This window comes from Aethalodelphis obliquidens, unplaced genomic scaffold (genome assembly GCF_003676395.1).
Source record: "Aethalodelphis obliquidens isolate GAN/ISIS:26980383/991018 unplaced genomic scaffold, ASM367639v1 scaffold48, whole genome shotgun sequence".
NCBI lineage: Eukaryota > Metazoa > Chordata > Mammalia > Artiodactyla > Delphinidae > Aethalodelphis > Aethalodelphis obliquidens.
This window is the reverse complement of record NW_020837992.1, coordinates 4,287,867-4,311,926: the sequence shown is the minus strand read 5'-3', so window position 1 is coordinate 4,311,926 and position 24,060 is coordinate 4,287,867. Positions and strand designations below refer to the sequence as shown.

The 24,060-nt window shown below is 35.6% G+C and overlaps 1 protein-coding gene across 1 annotated transcript in view; it reads right to left on the bottom strand.

The window, feature by feature from the left end:
* Positions 1–1,721: 1,721 nt before the first annotated feature.
* Positions 1,722–24,060, bottom strand: part of LOC113607475 (membrane cofactor protein-like) — a 32,213-nt gene continuing 9,874 nt past the window's right edge. The window contains exons 2-10 of the mRNA XM_027082868.1: positions 23,590–23,775; positions 23,157–23,256; positions 15,699–15,784; positions 14,646–14,843; positions 8,742–8,924; positions 6,537–6,584; positions 3,461–3,514; positions 2,917–2,952; positions 1,722–2,407 (exon numbers count right to left, since the gene is read on the bottom strand). Of these exons, the coding sequence (XP_026938669.1) occupies positions 2,253–2,407; positions 2,917–2,952; positions 3,461–3,514; positions 6,537–6,584; positions 8,742–8,924; positions 14,646–14,843; positions 15,699–15,784; positions 23,157–23,256; positions 23,590–23,775 (1,046 nt within the window). The 3' untranslated portion in view covers positions 1,722–2,252. The remainder of the gene's footprint in view (positions 2,408–2,916; positions 2,953–3,460; positions 3,515–6,536; positions 6,585–8,741; positions 8,925–14,645; positions 14,844–15,698; positions 15,785–23,156; positions 23,257–23,589; positions 23,776–24,060) is intronic.

Here is a 24,060-nt window from a genome sequence, read left to right as displayed (position 1 = left end):
ATTACTTGGGGCTGGGAGGTCTCTGGTGGTCTGATGTCCTGAACTTGGCTCTCCCACCTCAGAAGCTCAGGCCTGACACCCAGCCGGAGCACCCAGACCCTGTCAGCCACATGGCTCAGAAGAAAAGGGAGAAAAAATAGAATGAAAGAAAAAACAATAATAAAAGAAAAGAAAAGAAAGTTATTAAAATTAAAAAAATTATTAAAGTAAAACAATTAAAAAGTAATGAAAGAAAAAAGAAGAGAGCAGCCAAAGCAATAAACAAATCCACCAATGATAACAAGCGCTAAAAACTATACTAAGATAAACATAAAAATCAGAAAGTAGTCAGTTGCATAAAGCAAACCCCAAGTCCACACTTGCTCCCAAAATCCACTGCCTCAATTTTGGGATGATTTGTTGTCTATTCAGGTATTCCACAGATGGAGGGTACATCAAGTTGATTGTGGAGATTTAATCTGCTGCTCCTGAGGCTGCACGGAGATATTTCCCTTTCTCTTCTTTGTTCACACAGCTCCTGGGGTTCACCTTTGGATTTGGCCCCATCTCTGCATGTAGGTCGCCCTCTGGCATCTGTTCTTTGCCCAGACAGAAGGAGGTTAAAGGAGCGGGTGATTGGGGGCTCTGGCTCACTCAGGCCAGGGGGAGTGATGGGTACGGAATGCAGGGCAAGCCAGTGGCGGCAGAGGCCAGTGTGACGTTGCAACAGCCTGAGGCATGCCGTGTGTTCTTCTGAGGAAATTCTCCCTGGATCACGGGGCACTGGCAGTGGCAGGCTGCACAGGCTCCTGGAAGGGGAGGTGTGGATAGTGACCTGTTCTTGCACACAGGATTCCTGGTGGCTGCAGCTGCACCCACAGCATTTCATGCCCATCTCTGGTGTCTGCAGTGATAGCCGCGGTTCGCACCTGTCTCTGAAGCTTTTTTGGCGGTTTTCTGAACTTCCTCTCCTCGTGCACCCTGAAACAATGGTCTCTTGACTCTTAGGCAGTTCCAGACTTTTTCCCGGACTCCCTCCTGTTTAGCTGTGGTGCACTAGCCTCCTTCAGGCTGTGTTCACGCAGCCAACCCCAGTCCTCTCCCTGGAATCTGACCTCCGAAGCTGGAGCCTCAGCTCCCAGCCCCCACCAGTCCCAGCGGGTGAGCAGACAAGCTTCTCAGGCTGGTGAGTGCTGGTCGGCACTGATCCTCTGTGCGGGAATCTCTCCGCTGTGCCCTCTGCACCCTGTTGCTGCACTCTCCTCCGTGGCTCCGAAGCTTCCCCGTCACCCACCCCCGTCTCTGCCAGTGAAGGGCCTTCCTACTGTGTGGAAACTTTTCCTCCTTCACAGCTCCCTCCCAGAAGTACAGGTCCCATCCCTATTCTTTTGTTTCTGTTTTTTCTTTTGCCCTACCCAGGTATGTGGGGAGTTTCTTGCCTTTTGCGGAGTCTGAGGTCTTCTGCCAGCGTTCAGTAGGTGTTCTGTAGGAGTTGTTTCACATGTAGATGTATTTTTGATGTATGTGTGGGGAGGAAGGTGATCTCCATGTCTTAATCCTTCGCCATCTTGAATATCCTCTGCACACTTTCTTTTTATTCTAAGCACCCCACTGATTTTTTTACTTTTACAGATAAAGAGAAAGACAAAACTAATGAGATGCCTTATAAATCCTACCCCTTTCAGTAACTTGAAGTTTAATCCCATCAGTTTTACTGCCACTTAGTAAATTAAGAGATCATAAATGGGAAATCAAATAATGCTGCTTTTAATTCCCCAGTTATATAAATAACAACTCTAAATGAAATCAAATTTTAACTACATAGCTTCTTACAGTGACCTAAGTTGGACAGATAAATGGAGATTTTCATCATAAAAACTGCAGTGAATATAAATGTCAAAGTATCCAGTGAACCATTTAAAATTTCATCTTGGCCACCAGTCCAATCTAGGAAGTAGGGTACACCTAGGGTAGGGAAAATCCTCTAACAGTCCACGATTTGCTGAAGAACTTAAACCTCAAATCCCACAGAAACTTTTCCTACAGTCAGAATAGCTGATGAAATTCTGCACAAATTTCTCTGGTTGCAGTGATATTAAAAGCAGCTAAAAACATTTTTAGTAATGAAATGCAATTCAGACAGCACACTCATGCAGGCACATTTTAGGAAAACACAGCATGCAATATAGAGGACAAAAAAAAAACTGCACAAAAGTATATCAGAAGTACAAAGTTTAGAATAAGTTAGAGGAAACATGCTTTGATTTACTCTTTCATCTTCTTCTCTTCTCCTTCTCCTTCTTCTTGTTTTCCTTTTTCTCCTTTTCCTTCTTCTCTTTCTTCTCCTTCTTTTTCATATCCTTCTCCTCTTTCCTCTCACTGTGAAGACATCTGTATAAGCAGGTACAAACTACCACAACAGCAACAACTACAAGAAAACAGGAAACAAATGACATGTGACTCTGAAAATTAATCACCAAGATTCCAAACCAAGCAGAAGAAATAAACATTGGTTACATTTCTGCGGTTAGAAAATGTTATTTTCTATACATATACATTTATATTCCATCTCAACCCTTCAGTATCTAAATCCAATCCCCTGGAATCACTTAAACAGTCCACAATAAGTCAGAGTCTTTGCTTAATTTAGAAAATTACCCAAAGTATATTTGGGAAATAGACTCATATGACTAATAATTTTGAAAAAAACGTGCATCATTTAGGGTTTGTTACTAAGTGGACATGTAGAATATAAAAGAATATACAATCACCAACACAAGGTAGTATATCACAGAAAAGGTCAGGTTTTTTTAGACTGTTCTACTCAATTTCAACCTATAAAAACTACAGCAACTGAAAAGTCATTGAAAAAATAATGTGCATCTCATCTTCATATTACATTTTCATTTAAGTGGTATCGAAGTTTGAGATACTTACTTGCAGTAAGAATAATCAGAGCAATGATTCCTGTATCTGAGAAAAAATGAAAACAGTTTTGAAGATATTAAGCATCTATGGGTCCTAGATAGCAGCTGTATTTTAATTTTGATCAGATCATCTAAAAACTACAGCAAAAATGTTTATCAATCTAGTTTTAGCATGTCTGCTACTGCATCCAAGTCATTTTGATCACAGAACCCTTTTAAACAGATTCCAGGTACAGGATCCACCTTGTGAAACTCTTAACAGGAGCCTCATTTTTCATTGTTTTGTGCTTTAGCTACCACACCAGGTTATTTTGTATAGGTTACTAGTACTGTTAGAATTTACTAGATTAGAGAAAATTATCTACATGTGTCTATATATACTACCACTTACATTTGTTATGGTACCTGCACTAATAAAATAACTATAAATGTCAACTATTACTAATTATTTGTGACACATTGTTTTTTCCCTACCTACAAATGATTGGAACATGATATTTCCATGTAGAACTCTAAGGCCTCATAGTACAGGGTTATTAATAACAAAATAATACCTAAATCCTCAAAGTCATCAAGTGATAGTATTTCATTGCTGGGATTGGGATATCCTAGGAAAAAAAATGGAAATAGGTAAAATGAAAGACTAAATAAATCTTAAAGATCTATAAATTCATTGGTTTTGGTCTTGTGCCTTTTTATAATTCATAATTATAATTTAATTTTCCTTATAAATTATATTAATGTTTCCTAAAAGTTGCATCATAAAATATTATAAATTTATATCCAATGCCATCAACATTCTTCTTCCTGTCCACTGATATTCCTTGCAACTAATTCTGTGGTATAGCAAGCAAACTTATCATTAGTGTATTCCAAAAAATTAGGCTTGAATTCAATATGATTCTACTTAAAAGATAGAGGAGGGCTTAAAAATGATTTAGAAGTTGCTCTGGAGTAGAAAGACTCTTCAGTATTATACAGGCCATTTATAAAATACTCATGGTTAACATCATACTCAATGTTGAAATACTAAAACTTTTTTCCCTTAAGATCAGGAACAACACAGAATTTCTGCATTTGCCACTTCAATTCAATGTAACATTGGAAGTTTGGGTCAGAACCATTACGTAAAAAAGAAGTTAAAAATATCCAGATGGGAAAGAAGAAATAAAATGATCTCTCTTTATAGATGACATGATTTTTTATATAGAAAGCTCTATAAAGATCACACATGTACACACAAACACATACACAACTGTTAGAACTAATACATAAATTCAGCAAAGTTGAAGATACAAAATGAACACACAAAAATCAGTTGTGTTTCTATACACTAACAATGAACAATCCAAAAATGAAATTAAGCAAACAATTCCATTTACAATAGCATTAAAAAGAATAAAATACTCAAATAAACTTAACCAAGGAGATGAAAGACTTGTACATTGAAAACTATAAAAATTGCTGAAAGAAAGTGAAGAAGACATAAATAAACAGAAAGACATCCTGTGGTCATGGACAGGAAGACTTAATATTGTTAAGATGTTAATACTACACAAAACAATTTACAGATTAAATGCACTCTCTATCACCATCTTGAAAATGCATTTTGCAGGAAAAGAAAAATACAACCTATAATTTATATGGAATCTCAAGGGACTAGCAACAGCCAAGACAATCTTGAAAAAGAAGAGCAATGTTGAAAGGGCTCATACTTCCTGATTTCAAAACTTACTAAAAAGCTACAATAATAAAACAGAATCGTACTGGCATAGAGACAGACATACAGACCAATGGTATAGAATATAGGGCCCAGAAATAAACCCTTGCTTATATGGTCAAGTGATTGTTCACAAGGGTGCTAAGAGCATTCAATGGGGAAAGGGCAGTCTTTTCAACAAGTGATTTTTGGAAAACTGGATATCCATAAGCAAAGAATGAAATTTGACACTTATCTTACACCATATACAAAAATTAATTCAAGGGGCTTCCCTGGTGGCACAGTGGTTGAGAGTCTGCCTGCCGATGCAGGGGACACGGGTTCGTGCCCCGGTCCGGGAGGATTCCACATGCCGCGGAGCGGCTGGACCCATGAGCCATGGCCGCTGAGCCTGCACGGGCCGGAGCCTGTGCTCCGCAATGGGAGAGGCCACAACAGTGAGAGGCCCGCGTACCGAAAAAAAAAAAAAAAAATTAATTCAAAATGAATCAAAAACAAAAGACTTAAAACTATAAAACTCTTAGAAGAAAACATAGAGGACAAATTTCATGATGTTGAACTGGCAATGACTTTTTAGATGTGACACCAAAAGCATAGGCAACAAAAGAAAAAATAGATATATTGGACTACATCAAAATTAAAAACGTTTGTGCATCAAAGGACACTATCAACAGAGTAAAAACCAACTCATAGAATAGGCAGAAACATCTGTAAATCATACATCTGATAAGGGATTGATATCCGAAATATATTACGAATTCCTAAAACTCAATAACAACAACAAAAAGCCATTTTACAAATGGGCAAGGGACTTGAATAGACATTTCTCCAAAGAAGATATGCAAATGGTCAAGAAGCACATGAAAAGCTGCTCACCATATCACTAATCACCTCAAAACACTTGGAGAGAAGACAAGTTATTCAACAAATGGTGCTACTTTGCCATTGGATAGGGGTGGGTGGAGTGAAGAGGTACCCAATCTCATTCCACATACCATAATGAATTTCAGATGTACCAAAGATTTGAATCCAAAGAATGCAATTAGGATGCATGGTTGAAATGTTTATATAATTTCAGCTTGAGGAAGTCCTAAAACTTTTATAAGAAAGACACAACACTCATAGCCATTAGGGAAAAGATCGATATATCCAGCTACCTATTAATGTAAAAGTTTTGCACATATAAATGACCACCAAAAGGAGAAGAGTTAAATAAAATATGATGGCATATATTAAAGTCATCATTTAAAAGGATGAGAATAAATCAAAATACAATCCCAATATAAGACATTAAGTGGAAAAATGCTAGTTTCAAAAAAATATGAATGGTATGATGCCATTTTTGTTTAAGAAAATAAACACCAAATTAAATGTATAGCTACATATATAAGGATTTTGATGTACAGAAACAGATACAAAGACACCCTAACAGTGATTAACTAAGGTAATAGGCTAGGAAGGGAGAACTAATCTTTTACTCTGTATACTTCTGTAATGTTTGAAAATTTACCAAAATATATTCATGTATAAAAATATACTCAGGTAACAAAAAGTTATAAAAAGCAACCCATATCTAAAAGTACAGTATAAAATCCTAAAAGAAAACTGACTAGTGAAAACAAAGCAAAAAACTAAACTAAACTAAAATAAAATAAAATAAAAAAAACAACCCTAGGAAAAAAGTTCACTTCACATTAAAAGGGCTTTAATTTATAGTAAGTTCAAATCAACAAAAAAAAAGTTTTAGGAACCTAATAGAAAAATGAACAAAGAACATGAATAAATAAATGTAGACAGAAAACGTTAAGCCTCACTGATAATTAAAGAAATGCAAATTAAAATAAGACATGATTTTACACCCATCACTTTATAAATTTCTTAACTATAAGTAGGATAAAGAGTTACTGAACCTGGATATTTTGCAAGTGGAGTCTTGGTTGGATGAGTAGGCTTGTAACCTGGAAAAATAAAGTTGACTCAATTCACCATCCTTGTCAACACAAAATTATGAATTTAATTTTGGTTTTTAATTTTTTTTTAAGATTATTTCTCAAAATAAATAATACACATACACTCAGAACTTTGCAATTCTACTCCTGGGTTTAACCTAAATATATATTTGTACAAGTGCATAAGGATGTGTATATAAAATGTTCACTACAACTTTGTATTCTATAATGAAAATCCTAGTAGTTAACTAATTATAAATCATAAAATTTATGTATTCTTTTAAAAGATCCAAGTAGTATATTCCATAATTTTTTTCTTTTTCACTAAGGATTTCTTGGACATTTTTTCATATTAGCACATTTAGATCTGACTTAACACCATTATATGTTGCTACTGATCCTTTTGGTATAGTCTTTCTCTAACTGATGATAAAAAATGATTGACAATCCCATAAGGAGAGTTGACTTTTGATTTTAAAAAAAGATCACTGTAGCTTCTTCTCTTCATAGGCTTTTTCTCACAAACAATTCCTATCTTCTTCAAACACTAAACTGTATCAGTGTTTTATAAGTCCTTATGAAATGTTTATGGTCAACTTTCAAAAGAGCATATCAACAAATATAGTATACCACAGTGTATAGGCCCACTAGGACATGGATGGGTCAATGAATATAAATTTCGTATGCAATCTTTATATATCATCCACCAAAAAAACATCTCTTTTCCCACAAAACTTCACAGCACTCACCAAGGTACTGAAGGAGGTTACTGGGTACCAGGTTTACAGGAATTATATAAGGTGTTCTAATTACCATGTTAACATGAATAATCCCCCTCAATCCTTCAAAATATCAGGGCAATAGGAAACAAATTAGATGCCAGTAACTGACATTAGTTTGAGTCATTAGACAACAGGAAACTAGAACCCATAGAAATGATGTTACTTGAGTGAGCAGAGCCACACTAGGACCCTGAATGCAGTCTGCCCAGGTTAATGCTCTTCCCTCTCTTCCTCTTGTCTCTTGCTTCTGCTGCAACTAAAAGGAAGAAGCCAGAGAAAGCAGCCCTGAAATCAGGAATATAATTCCTTCTACCATATCAAAATAGTCTCTCAAGTCTTAAGCAGAGCAGCTAATTAGTAGTCCCTGCCAGAAATCCTCCATTTCATTTCAATAAGTAAGGACTTCTCCTGCCTTTCTGTTGTTATGAAATTTACTTTCTGTTGTCAAATAAAAATGCCCAGTAAAGATACAAATGATATTTGTATGAGGTGGGGAGTGGTAGAAATACTGGTCTTATTCTGGTGACAACAGAAATTTCCCAGTATAAAAAGAACAAAACTGGTTGCAGTCTGGAAAATGAAACATAGTCCTGGACCTGGAAGATACCCTGTGAAGGTGATGCTGTAAGTCATACAAGCTACCTAAGAGCTTTCTAGATGCCAGGCACTGTGCTAAGTGCTTTAAATGGATCCCATTTTGACTTTGTTATCACCCAGTGAGGAAGGCATTAAATCATTTTACATGTAAGTAAATATATTTAAAGTTTACGTAACTTGTCCAAGTTCACACATCTGTTGATATCTGTGGACTATGGCAAATACTTTTAGAATCACTAAGCATAACAACTAAAATGGCTGTAAATATATTCTTCCTCTTTTCATTACTAAAAATGATGAATGAGTGTAAATCACATGAATTTAAAGGATTTTTTTTGTAAAATATAAGCAGGAAGTTACTTAATCTGAATGGCTCAAAATTGGGAGTTTTGTATTGAGAGGAATCAGCACTGAAGAACAAACCACATGGGATTACTACTTTCATATCATTTATATGAATTATGGCTCTCATTCTTGACTTATATAGGTAAAAATTCCCATGCTTCGATTTACTCTGAAAAATCATTCCCATCTATTTTTATACATAAAAATACCAAACAAGAGACATTAATATACCTGTGTTCTTTGCTAACAGAATGTGCTAAGACTCTATAAAAACATACAAAATCACAACAGCAGAATTCTATGTAAGTTCTGTCATACATCTCTCATGGAAATGGATACAAGACAGAGTTAAATATTTATTTTTTCAATTATTCTTGTCAATGTCAAAGAAATAAAAACTAAAAGACAAAATTTAAAAAAAGGAAAGAGACAACATTTGTACCTTTAATACACTTTGGCATCTCAGGCTCCCAAGTATTATTACCACCACAGAACACTAGGTTGCTGCCATTAAGGTAAAAACCCTGGAGGCATTCAAATATCACCACTGCTTGGTAAGAAAATTTTTTTCTATTTCCTGATACCATTATTCCATGTTCGAGTACTGGACGTTCACATTTGACCACTGAAAATTGGAGAAATTCCAGAATTAATAAAAAGCTGCTTTCACACAGGACCAGAAAAACTAGTGCAAAGTAGTAATTTCCAGTGGGAAGAAAAAGCCGAGGAATGAAAGGCAAGATGTTAATTGAAAACAAAAAAAGACTTTATTTGTGCATCTGAATTTCAGGCAAATGGATTTAGAGAAACTTAATAACGTTTTTCCACCTAGAACAGACTGTCATTATACTTTATTGGCTTTCCTACATTTTTTTCCATTAATGACAAGTCTTGAGAAAGTGTGACTACCAGGTACAAATTCAGGGCAAGTTCAAAACTTTTGATACTTTTGATACTCTTTAGCTCTAGGATTTTTTCTAAGGTCATGCTGACACTAATTACAGTACCCTGCTCTTTTAGAAAGGTAGCAAAGACTTTTTTGAGAAGGTAATATTTGAGTTCGATTTTAAAAGTTGAAAAGAAGCTAGCCAGGCAAATGCTCAGCCCTCACTCCAGTGTACTCTGGTGTTTCCCATTCTACTCTACTTCTCCAAAGTAAAATACAGGTCGTGACCCTCTAGATTGACTTCAATATCTGTGAATGTGTTTTGCAGAATTCGGGAAAAAAAAACACTGAAAAACACTGGGCTGAGCAGAGAGTTCAAGAGGATATCTTATGAGATTAAATCTGAGCAATAGATAAGGAGCAGATAATATACAGACTTTTAAACCAGAATAGTGTTCTTCCTCCTTTCCTGTGGATCTGAATTTCCATCAAGTATCACATCATTTCTGTTCAGCCAGGAGAACTTCTTTATCAATTCTTGTGTTCAGGTTGGCTGATGACAAATTCCCCAAACTTTTGTTTATCTGAAACTGGTTTTTATTTCACCTTCAGTTTTTGGAAGGTTTCTCCTTGACAGTGAATTCTAGGTTAAGTGTTTTATTTTTCTTTCAGCACATTAGCAGAGATTATTGTCTTCTCATCTCCACAGTTCCTTAAGAGACATCAGCTGTCATTCTTAACGTGGGTAACGGGGAGATGGGGGTGGGTGGGTGTGTCCTCAATATAATACCTTTTTTCCCTGGCTCCCTTTTCTTTTATTTTTTGTTTTAGTTTTAGTTTTAGTTTCAGTAGTTTTAACATGATGTATTTAGTTTGGTGGAGGTTTCTTGGTAAAATTAAAGTTTTTACTTATCCTGCTAGGGTCACTGAATTTCTTGTACCTGTAGGGTTATTGTTTTGGATCAAATTTGAAATATTTGGGCCCGTGTTTATTCAAATAATTTTCTGTATTCCTCTCCCTCCTCTCTGAAACTTCAATTACATGTATATTTGACTGCTTGCATTGCCACATTTTTAATTTTAATTTCAGCCATTCTAATAGTTGGTTAGTGGTATCTCATTGTGATTTTAAATTACATTCCTGTAATTACTAATGATATTGAGCAACTTTTCGTGTACTTTTTGCCATCTACATATCACATTTGGTGAAATATGTCTATTACTAATTTTTGCTCATTTAAAAAAACTGTTTTCTTATTATTGTGTTTTGAGGGTTCTTCCTATATAATAGATACAAGCAAATTATTAGATACGTACTTTGAAAATATTTTCTCCCCATCTATTGCTTTTTGTTGTTGTTCTCTTAATAATATCTTCTGCAGTCCAGAAATTTTGAGTTTGGAGTATCCAATTTATTATTTTTTTCTTTAAAGCATCATGCTTTATGGGTTGTATTAGAGAAATCTTTGGCTAGGTCACAAATATTTTCTGTGTTTTCTTGTAAAAGTGTTGTAGTTGTAGGTTTCATATGTATGTCTATGCTTCATTTTGAATAAATGTTTCCATATGGTGCTAACATGGGCTGAGGTTCTTTTTTTTTTTATAGCATATGGGTGTTCAATTGTGCTGGTACCATTTGTTGAAAAAATTGTTCCCCACTGAATTGTCTGTATACCTGTGAAAATCAACTGGACATATTTACAAGGGTCTGATCCTGGACTCACTATTTTGTTTATTGCTCTATATATCTATCCTTTCACCACTACCAAACTGTCTTGCTTATATGCCTTATAGTATGCTTTATACTAAGTCTTGACAGCAGGTAGAGTACATCCTCCAGTTCATTTTCAAAAACTGTTTAACTATTCTAGCTCTTTTGTCTTTCCATATAAATTTCAGAATCAGTTTGTCAATTTATACAAAAAGGTTTACTGGGGTTTCTATTGGGATTATGTCGAATTTATAGATCAATTATAATGAATTTACACCTTTGTTATTTTGAGTCTTCCATTTCATGGCCAATGTATATCCCTTTATTTATTAAGGTCTTTAATTTCCTTTATTAGTGTTTAGTGGTTTATACCATCTAAATCTTTCATATATGTTAGTTAGATTTATATGCAAGCATTTTGTGTTTTGGATTTGCAAATAGTTGTTGTAAATAAAACTTTCAGTAATGATTTATTGCTAGTATGCAGACATACGATTGACTTCTGTATGTTGATCTTATATTTTGCAACCTTGCTAAAACATCAGTCTTTGGAATTTTCTACATAGACAATCATGTTATAAATGAATACAGACTATTTTATTTCTTTCATTCCAATGTATGTATGCTTATTTCTTTCTCCTGCCTTATTGCAGTGAGTGGGACCTCCAGTGCAATGCTGAATAGAGTAATGAATGTAGACATACTTCCTTTCTTCCTACCTTGGGGGGAAAGAAAGTAGGTTTTTACTATTAAGCATAATGTTAGTTGTGCGATTTTCGTATGTACCTTTTATCAGGTTGATATAGTTAGTTCCATTCTGTTCCTAGTTTGCTAAGTTTTACCATAAAAAGATGATGAATTCTGTCAATTGCTTTTTTTTGCATCTATTAAGATGATCATATATTTTTTCATTATAGTCTTTTGACATGGTAAATAACACTGATTAATTTTAAAATCTGAACCAATCTTACATTTATGGAATAAATCTTACTTGGCTATAATGTATTCTTATTTTTATATATAGCAGGATTTTTTTTCTTTTTTTTTTTTTTTAATTGGAGTAAAACTGCTTTACAATGTTGTGTTAGTTTCTGCAGTACAATGAAAAGGGACGAAATTGGGTCATTTGTAGAGATGTGGATGGACCTAGAGTCTGTTATACAGAGTGAAGTGAGCCAGAAAGAGAAAAACAAATATCGTATATTTGTTTTTGGAATATGTGGAATCTAGAAAAATGGTACAGATGAACCTATTTGTAGGGCAGGAATAGAGACGTAGACGTATAGCAGGATTTGATTTGTTGATATTTTGTTGAAAAGTTCTATATTCAATAAGGATATTGTTTATAATTTTCTTTCAATGTTTTTGTCTGGTTTTAGTAACAAGTAATGTCCCCATGAAGTGAGTTGAGAAGCATTTCCTCCTCTTATATTTCTTGAACAGTTTGTGTAGAGGTGCTATTATTTATATCTGCAATGTGTGGTAGAATTAATTCCCCAAGGAGGCCATCTGGGCCTCAGTTCTCACTGTGGGAAGGTTTTTAACTACAAATTATATCTCCTTAATAGGTATAAGACTATTTAGGTTACCTATATATTCATGTGAAGATATTTCGGTATTTTTTGTCTTTCAAGGAATTTGTCAATTTTATTTCAGTTGTAAAATTTATAGGCATAAAGATGTAATATTACAACTATCATCATTGTAATATTTTTTAATATCCATTTAAATGTCTGAAGAATAGTGTTGTCCTCTTTTTCATTCTTTTAAAAAAATTATTTTATTTAATTTATTTATTTTGCAGTACGCGGGCGTCTCGCTGTTGTGGAGCACAGGCTCCGGATGCGCAGGCCCAGCGGCCATGGCTCGCAGGCCCAGCGGCCATGACTCACGGTCCCAGCCACTCTGCTGCATGTGGGATCCTCCCGGACCAGGGCACGAACCCGTGTCCCCTGCATCGGCAGGCGGACTCTCAACCACTGTGCCACCAGGGAAGCCCCGAAAAATTTATTTTTTTAATACAACTTTTTTTTTTTTTAAAGGAGATGGTGGGGGTAGGAGTTTATTAATTAATTAATTTATTTTTGCTGTGTTGGGTCTTCGTTTCTGTGCAAGGACTTTCTCTAGTTGTGGCAAGCGGGGGCCACTCTTCATCGCGGTGTGCGGAGGCCTCTCACTATCGCGGCCTCTCTTGTTGCGGAGCACAGTCTCCAGATGCACAGGCTCAGTAGTTGTGGCTCACAGGCCTACTTGCTCCGCGGCATGTGGGATCCTCCCAGACCAGGGCTCGAACCCGTGTCCCCTGCATTAGCAGGAAGATTCTCAACCACTGCGCCACCAGAGAAGCCCCTGATACAACTTTTAAAGGTTACATTCTATTTACAGTTATTACAAAATATTGGCTATATTCCTCGTGTTGTGCAATACATCCTTGTAGCCTATCTTATACCCAATAGTTTGTACCTTCCACGCCCACACTCCCATATTGCCCCTCCTCACTGGTGACCACTAGTTTGCTCTCTATATCTGTGAGTCTGCTTCTTTTTTGTTATATTTACTACTTTGTTGTATTTTTTAGATTCCACATATAAATGATATCATACAGTATTTGTCTTTCTCTGTCTGACTTATTAAATATCTTTTTCTTTCTTGTCAGCCTAGTTATAACTTTATCTATTTTATTGATCTTCCCCAAGAACCAGGGGTTTGTTTCATTGGTTTTCTCTATTATTTTCTCTTCACAATTTCATTGATTTCTCTCTAACTTTATCATCATCTTATGTCTCCTTATTTTGAGTTTGCTCTTCTTTTTTTAGTTTTTTAAGGTGGAAGCTTAGATTGTTGATTTGAGACTTTTATTTTTTTCTAACACAAGTATTTCATGCTATAAATTTCCCTTTAAGCAATGCTTTTGTTGTTATCACACAAATTTTGATATTTTGATGTATTGTGTTTTTCATTTTTACTCAATTCAAAACACTGTCTAACTTCCCTTGTTACTTCATCTTTGACTCATGGGTTAGTAAGGAGTGCCTTTCATAATTTTCAAGTATTTGTGAATTTTCTAGATTAGCCCTGTTTTAATGTCTATGTTTATTCCATTGTGAACAGATAATGCACTTAATGATTTCAATTCTTTGGAATGTGCTAAAAATAATCTTATTGCCTAGAATATGAGCTACCCTAGAGAATGTCCCATGTGAACTTGAAAAGAGTAAATATTATCCTGTTATTCAGTGGTTTTCTTCCAAGAATCAAATCCCCTCTAGCATCTCCTTGCTTTATGTCACTCTCTAGTGCCTTAAATATTGTTTTAAATATATATTTTGTTCAGAGTTTATCATTCTTATCAATGAGAAGCTTAGCTTTTAAAAATTTCTCTACCATTATCTGTAGCCAGAACTCTCAGACATCTTGCAATATAAGAAAAAACTTTATTTTTGAGGCAGGATGTGTTGAGTTTTTCAGTTCTTTCAAGCAAAAATATCCTAATACACACACACACACACACACACACACACACAATTAGTTCACACTGTGTAAATTGTAATGTCAAGAACATCTGGTGTGAGGGGTGGGAAACCTCACAACTAGAAATATTTTCTGTTCGATTTGGCCTAAATTAGATTAGAAGTCAATTTAACCGGAGAAAGAAACATATATGACTGTTTCACTTATAGGTAAAACTATTTACGAAGTGTTCCACAGTATTTACAAATGATGAAGGAAACAAATGGAAACATTATTACCTTTACACAGAGGAGCAGCACTACTCCATTTGCCAGGTCCAGAACAAATAAGTTGTCTCTCTCCAACAAGCGAATATTCATCTGATCCATTTGAAGGATTACAACTATAAGTTACTAATTCATTATATTCAAATATATTCCTGTAGCTATTGGTGTGTTTTCCATGTTTTATTTCTGGAGGTCGTCCACAAAAAATCTCTTAAAAAGGGGTAAAAAGAGAAAATAAAGGTAAAGGGAAGGTGAAGGAGTAAGACAGCATCAGAAAAGTCCTATGAACTACCTTCAGTAAGTTCTTTAACATATGATTTCTAGAAGTTAGTTGTGAATCCTTTATCCATTTAGAGGAGAGTTTCCACGAGAAAATGTGTTATCCCAAATTCAAATCATGTAGAAATAAACTTTTAAGAACCAAACTCATTTTTTTAAATACCTATATAAAGTACCTATATGAAATACCTATATTTATCTATAAGGATATGCTAAGTTTTGTTCTAATCATCATAAGAGATGGAAATTTAATGAGAAAATATGCTTGTGATTAAAAATAAAATTCACTGCTAGCTAAGAAATGCATATTTGTAATTTTAAAACATATCCATTCACTCCATCCATGGTTCACACTAATACCAAGATATGGTCTTATTTCACTGTCATCCTTGTAAGTTTATGGTGAAATTTTCCAGAATCTACAAATTGGGTGATTTTGCCACAGACTGAATCCAGACGGCTTCCTTTAAGCCAGATATTGAAGAGATTTTCAAAAATGTAAAACAATGCCACTATTCCCACTGTTGGTTTTGGAAATTTTTAATTTTTTCATAAAAATATGTTGTATATATTAACATGTATTGACTTTACTGTTCCTAAAAATGATTTAATAATTAACTATTTTAAAAACTTTTGTTTTAATTCCAATATAATGAATACCAATAGACATAACCCACATAAAGAAAAGCTCTTTGGAATCGTTGTTGATTTAACAGCATAAACAGGTCCTGAAGCCAAAAAGTTTGAAAATTCCTAATCTAAATTCTAAAGTGAGAATTTACTTACTTTCACAATGTGGTATCTTATCACTCCAATGCACATTCCCTCCAATACGGTTACAAGTTAGAATGCTTTTTCCTCTTAAGTAATAACTAAATGAAAAAAGAAAAGGTTACTGTTTCTTTAACAGCACATAATACTGAAAATTTTTATATGGTTGTTTTTCTGTACTACAGTAGTTTGAGGGAGAAGTTTCTTAAATGACATGATATAATGAAAGTGCTAACCAAATCTGCAATTTTAATCAAATAGAGCTTCTGCAGGTGGACACACACTGTCCAACAGCAAAATGTCGAAATTACTATCACGCCTGTCAGTGTGGCCTCTTCACCATCTCTGGCAAATGCACCACGCATTCACTTCTATGCTTTTGCTCACACCATTCTGCTCAGCAAGGACTGAGCAGAGAGATCAGGCCCTAGAGCTTGCCTGCCTGGATTCGAGACCCAGCTCCATGAATGACTTGTTATTTAAGCTTTGGAAAGTCTCTTACTGTTCCTCTTGCTCAATTTCCTCATCTATGTAAAAGAGATAATAGTACATACATCATGGGGTTGTTTTGAGAATAAGTTAGCATCTGACACATAGTGAGTACTAGGTAAGTTTTAGTTCTTTTTAATATTCTTTAGATCAGAATATCTTTCCAGGAATAGCTTGGGAATATTACTTAATGAAATCTTCTCTGATGATTTAAATTCACAGTACTCTCTTCTTCTGGATTCTCATTGTAATGATCATAAATAATGGCATGTATTTGGCACTTCTTATTTACTATTTTGATTTAATATATTATGTTAGTATATATTGTGTTTCTAACCAGGCTACAACTTTTTTTGAGAAGAGTCTATGCTTTAAGTTTTTGGTACCTCTCAAAGTACCTAATAGGCTCTCTATATCTATGACAGGATGTTCTAATATTTTTACTTGATCAGTTTAAAAATAATCAGTGAAACTGCTTGTACAAGGTTCAAGTTGACTTTTCCATTAAGCTGTACTCATTTTCTGTATATTAGTGTTTTAGGAGAGGATTTTGGGAAGGTGGTAGAGTTGGAAGCTCTAGGAATCTGTCACCATAACTAGACAAAAACTGCAATGGCAGAATCTGTCTGATGTCACTGTTTTGGAACTCTGGAGTCTGTTGAAGGCTTGCAAGTTCTGGAGGAAAACTCAGACAGGTAAATTGCATTAATTTCAGCCCGTTTCAGCTCTTAGGAAAACAGCAGCAACTTATCCCTACCCTCAGCAGTGTGGCAGGCAACTGTGCGTGTGCTCCTGAAGCAGCTTACACACAGGTTACAGGAGGTACAATAGCCAAAAAGACTGTCTTCCAAGTACCAAGGATCTGTACTCTGATTGCTGACTGCTATTTCTGATCACAGAAAGTGGTGGCAGCCATTGTTGTCACACCTCGCCGACTCTTGCAAGCCCTTTCCTTGTTGGTTGAAGTGACTTACGTGGGATTTAAAGATCCAACAACATTTGCTTCCACCTTCATTTTTCATGTTTCCACTCTCAGAAGCCAGGCACTAAAGACTAGGACATTCAAAAACAACTGCATATGTGGGGAAATTTAGAAAGTGAGTGTGCATGTTCAGGGAAAAAACACAGAAACAGCCTGAGAAGGCCTTCAGTTTACATCTCAGGTGATCCCTGCCACAGAAACATGATACAAAAATCAATAAACAAAAACAATAACAAAAACTGCAATGTCTAGGGAAAGGGGAGAATCTGATTTCCAGGGTGACCACATTATTAGATTCCAATGTCCAATATTCCACAAAAATTCACCAGACATACAAAGAAACAGGAAAGTGTGGTCCATTCAGAATAAAAAAACAAATGAACAGAAACTGTTCCTGAAAAATATCTGATGATAGATATATTAGATAAAGACATCAAAATATCTTAAAGATGCTCAAAGAACTAAAGAAAGACTTGGAGAAAGTCAAGAAAATGATGTGTGAACAAAATGGAAGTATCATAAGGAGCTAGAAAACCTAAAAAGGAACCAAAAAGAAATTGTGGAGCTTAAAAGTACAATACCTGGTATTAAAAATTCAATAGAGGGATTAAAGGCAAATTTGAGCTGCAGAAGGATCAGTGAACATGAATATAGAATGGTGGAAGTTACTGAGTCTGAGGAACAGAAAGGAAAAAGAGTGAAGAAAAGTGAGCAGAGCCTAAAGGACCTGTGTGATATCATCAAGTGGATCAACCTACACAGCGTGGGAGTCTCAGAGGGAGAAGAGAGATAGAAAGGGGCAGAGAGAATATTTAAAAAAAATAATGGTGAGCAACTTTGCAAATTTGATGAAAGACACAAATATAAACATCCAAGAAGCTCAACAACCCCCAGGTAAAATGAACTTAAAGACATCAACACTAAGTCACATAATAACCAAACTTTCAAAAGACAAAGACAGAGTGGCTAAGATGGCAGAGTAGAAGGACCCTAAGCTCACCTCCTCTCACAAGAACACCAAAATCACAACAATCTATAGAGCAATCATCATTGAAAAAGACTGAAACCTACTAGAAAAGATCCCCTACAGCTAAAGACATAAAGATGGAACCACAAGGAGACTGGTAGAAGGGGCAGCCTTGCAATATAATTAAATCCCATACCCCACAGTGGGCACCCCACAAACTGGAGAATAATTATATTACAGAGATTCTCCCACAGGAGTGAATTCTGAGCCCCACGTGAGGCCCCACAGCCCAGGGGTCCAGCACTGGGAAGAGGAACTCCCAGAGCATTTGGCTTTGAAGGCCAGTGGGGCTTGATTGCAGGAGCTCCACAGGATTGGGGAAAATAGAGATTTCACTCTTAAAGGGTGCACAAAAAAGTCTCAAACACACCAAAGGACCAAAGGTAAAAGCAGTAACTTCATAGGAGCCTGGGCCGGAGCTACCTACTCATCTTGGAGGGTCTCCTAGGGAAGTGGAGGCAGCTGTGGCTCACTCTGGGGATATAGACATTGCGGCAGATATATCAGGGGATTCATTTGTGTGAGTTCTCCCAGAGGCTGATACTTTGGCACCAAGACCTGGCCCCACCCAACAGCCTGTAGGCTCCAGTGCTGGGACATCTCAGGCCAAACAACAAACTGGGAGGGGATACACCCCTACCCATGAGCAGACAGGCTGCTTAAAGACTTCCTGAGTCCACAGCCACCTCTAAACACACCCCTAGACATGGCCCTGCCCACCAGAGGACCAAAACCCAGCTCCAACAGTTAGGGGGCAGACACCAGAAGCAAGAAAATACAGTCCTGCAACCTGCAAGCCAAGTCTGCAAATGCAGGCCAGATACTACCCTGGGACCAGCTGGCCCCTGGCCCTTGGGTGATGAGAGGGGAGTGCACTGCTGGGATGCATAGGATGTCTCCTACAGAGGGTCACTTCTCTAAGGCCAAAAAAAAGTAACCAACCTACCACATACATAAAAATACAAATAGCAATTTAGAGAAAATGAAGCAACAGAGGAATATGTTTCAGATGAAGGAACAAGATAAAACCCCAGAAGAACTAAGTGACATGGAGATAGGCAATCTACCCAAGAAAGAGTTCAGAGTAATGATAGTAAAGATAATCAAAGAACTCGGGCAGAGAATGGATGCACGGAATGAAAAATTAGAAGTTTTTAACAAAGAATTAGAAAATATAAAGAACAACCAAACAGAATTAAAGAATACAATAACTGAAATGAAAAATACACTAGAAGGTATCAATAGTAGAGTAAATGAGATGGAGAACTGATTAGTGAGGTGGAAGACAGAGTAGTGGAAATCACTGCCACTGAAGAGAAAAAAAAAATGAAAAGGAATGAGGACAGTTCAAGAGACTTCTGGGACAACATCAAGCATGCTAATATTTGCATTATCAGGGTCCCAGAAGGAGAAGAGAGAGAGAGAAAGGACCTGAGAAAATATTTGAAAAGATAATTGCTGAAAACTTCTCTAACCTGGGGAAGGAAACAGTCACCCAAGTCCAGAAGTGCAGAGAGTCCCATACAGGATTAACCCACAGAGGAATACACCATGACACAGTGTAATCAAAATGATGAAAATTAAAGCTAAAGAGAGAATATTAAAAGCAACAAGGGAAAAGCAACAAGTAACATACAAGAGAACTCCCATAAGGCTATCAACTGATTTTTCAGCAGAAACTCTGCAGGTCAGAAAGGAGTGGCAATGATATACTTAAAGTGATGAAAGACAAAAACCTACAACTAAGAATCCTCTACCCAGCAACGCTCCCATTCAGACTTCATGGAGAAATCAACAGCTTTACAGACAAGCAAAAGCTAAAATAATTCGGTATTACCAAACCAACTTTACAACAAATGATAAAGAACTTCTCTAGGTGGAAAAGGAAAGGCCACAAATAGAAACAAGAAAATTATAAAATGGAAAAGCTCACTGGTAAAGGCAAACTTACAAGAAAGGTAGGAAATCATCCACACACAAAGCTAGTAGGGAGGTTAAAAGATGCAAATAGTAAAAATCATTTGTATCCACAATAAGCAGTTAAGGGCTACACAAAACAATTAGATGTAAAATATAAAATCAAAAACAGTAATTGTCAAAAATCTATAATAGATATACATACAAAAAGAAAAAGGAATCCAAACATAACATTAAAGATAGTCATCACAAGAGTAGAGAATGAAAGAAGGGGAAAGAAAAAGACCTACAAAAACAAAAAACAATTAACAAAATGGCAATAGGAACATACTTATCTATAATTACCTTAAATGTAAATAGACTAAATGCTCCAAGCAAAAGACAGACTGGCTGAATGGTTACAAAAACAAGACTAATATATACACTGCCTACAAGAGACTCACTTCAGATCTGGAGACACATACAGACTGATAGTGAGGAAATGGAAAAAGTATTCCATGCAAATGGAAATCAAAAGAAAGTCAGAGTTGCAATACTTATGTCAGACAAAAATGGACTTTAATAAAGACGGTTACAAGAGACAAAGACACTACATAATGAGCAAAGGATCAGTAGAAGAAGAAAATTATAACAATTGTAAATATATATGCACCCAAAATAGGAGCACCTCAATATATAAGGCAAGGGCTAACAGCCATAAAGCAAAAATTGACAGTAACACAATGATAGTAGGGGACCTTAACACTCCACTTACCACCCATCCTTCTGAAACTATTCCAAAAAACTGCAGAGGAAAGAACTCTTCCAAACTTGTTCTCTGAGGCCACCATCACCCTGATACCAAAACCAGACAAAGATATCACACAAAAAAGAAATTTATAGGTCAATATCACTGATGAAAATAGATGCAAAAATCCTCAGCAAAATACCAGCAAACCAATTCCAAAAATACGTTAAAAGGATCATACATCATGATCTAGTGGGATTTATCACAGGGAGGCAAGGATTTTCAATATTCACAAATCAATCAATGTGATTGATCAATGTGATACAGCATATTAACAAATTGAAGGATAAAAACCATGTGATCCTCTCAACAGATGCAGACAAACTTTTTATAAAATTCAACATCCATTTATGATAAAAACTCTTCAGAAAGTAGGCATAGAGGAAACATAGCTCAACATAATAAAGGCCATATATGACAAACCCACATCATACTCAATGGTGAAAAGCTGAAAGCATTTCCTCTAAGATCTGGAACAGTACAAGGAGGCCCACTCTCACCACTTTTATTCAGCATAGTTTTGGAAGTCCTAGCCACAGGAAGCAGAAAAGAAAAAGAAATAAAGGAATCCAAATTGGAAAAGAAGTAAAACTGTCACTGTTTGCAGATGACATGATGTTATACATAGAAAATCCTAAAGACACTACCAGAAAACTACTAGAGCTCATAAATGAATCTGGTAAAGTTGCTGAATACAAAATTAATATACAGAAATCTGTTTCACTTCTATACACTAACAACGAAAGATGAGAAACAGAAATTAAGGAAACAATCCCATTTACCACTGCATCAAAAAGAATAAAATATCTAGAAATAAACTTACCTAAGGAGGCAAAAGACCTGTACTCTGAAAACTATAAGACACTGATGAAAGAAACTGAAGATGACACAAACAGATGGAGAGATATCCCATGTTCTTGGATTGGGAGAATCAGCATTGTCAAAATGACTATACTACCCAAGGCAATCTACAGATTCAATACAATGGCATTTTTCACAGAACTAGAACAAAATATTTTTAAATTTGTATGGAAACACAAAAGACTCCTATTAGCCAAAACACTCTTGAGAAAGAAGAACGGAGCAGGAGGAATCATGCTCCCTGACTTCAGACTATACAATAAAGCAACAGTCATCAAAACAGTATGGTACTGGCAGAAAAGCCAGACATATAAATCAATGGAGTATGATAGAAAGCCCATAAATAAACCCATACACTGATGGTCAATTAATCTATGACAAAGGAGGCAAGAATAGACAATGGAGAAAAGACAGTCAACAAGTGGTGCTGAGAAAACTGGACAGCTATATGTAAAAAGAATGAAATTAGAACATTCTTTAATACCATATAGAAACGTATACAAAAATAAACTCAAAATGGATTAAAGACCTAAATATAAGACAGTATATTATAATACAGAAGAAAACATAGGCAGAACACTCTTTGACATAAATTGCAGCAATATTTTTTTTGGATACGTCTCCTAGAGTGATGGAGATAAAAACAAAAATAAAAACTGGGACCTAATTAAACTTAAAAGCTTTTGCACAGCAAAGGAAACCATAAACAAAATGAAAAGAAAACCTACAGACTGGGAGAAAATATTTGTAAATGATGCTACCAAGAAGGGATTAATTTCCAATACATACAGCTCATCCAGCTTAATATCAACAACAACAACAACAACATAATCAAAAAATGGGCAAAAGACCTAGGTAGACATTTCTTCAAAGAAGACATAGAAATGGCCAACAGGCACATGAAAAGATGCTCAACATAACTAATTATTAGAGAAATGCAAATCAAAACTACAATGAGATATCACCTCACACCAGTCAGAATGGCCATCATTAAAAAGTCTACAAATGATAAATGCTGGAGAGGGTGTGGAGAAAAAGGAGCCCTCTTACACTGTTGGTGTCATTTCTGTGAGCCCTCCTTCAACTCTGAGAGCTGGCCATTTTTACTAGGGTGCACTGTGTTGTTAAGGATAAATTCACCATGATTACTACAGTTTCAATGCTTCCAATAGGCTTATTACCACATATAATAAGTATATGATTTTGCTTTTCTTCAATTTAAATTCCTTTCTATTAATTACACATCATTTCATTCTCCATAAAAAGCCCAAGAGTTATTTGGCTACAAGTGCAACTTATGACCTAGAAAGAAAAATGAAATCAACTTTAAGGGAATGATTAAGCTGAGAAGCAAAGAAAAATGGAATTCATAACATTTAACTTATTTTCTCTAAGGAGTAACTTACTTACCCCTCATTACAAGAAATGTGAGCTTCTGATTCAAACTCAAAGGTTTTATTTGGGGCATATACTTCACCATGCTTTATTTCTGGATTTGGACATGATTTTCCTAAAAGAAAATTTTCAAATTCATTTTTTCATACCAATTTCAAAACATTTAAATCAAGATCAAAATTCTACACTGCTCTTTTATATTGATGAAATATTATTTTCTTTATTTAATTATTATAAGGGCAAACTTAAAATTCACATTTACTGAGGAACCAATCACCAATAAAAATTCCCTGGAGATTTCTCAAAGCCTGAAAAAATGCATTGCTATCTAAAACCTAGTTTTGCATGAGAAAATCATTATTGTTGCAGTGGAAAATTGACCCTAAAATGTGTAAAAATCTCTACAGAAAGCAAAAAACAACAAACAAAAATGGTTTTGTTTCCTTACTTAAACATGCTTCTTCAATAGGGCTCCATGAGCCATTAGGCTCACAAGTAGATGAGAGGCGATAAGGCCACACATGAAAGTATCCTATGCGACACTCATAGTTTATTCTGTCCCCAGAATAATAATGGCGTTTAATGACACCCTTGAGCTTCATACTCTCCATTACTGGTGGGTCAATACAGGGACCTAGGAATAAAAATAAAAACAGAAAATTAAGGATTTAATCTCTTTCACCAGCCACTTGTGGCCTAGCAGCAAGTAGGCAGTACAGAATAAATGGAAAGTTTCTTAGCAAGATTTTAAGTGATTGTCACATGTTTTTACCCAAGTGATGGTAGTAGCAGAGGATGTGTCTTGTTTACTTTAAATAACATCCTATTAGCTTTTAATTTGTTGAGGAATAAGCTAAATTTTCATTCAAAAGTAAATTAAAGGAGACAAAATCTTTTTGGTATTGACTAAATATATATA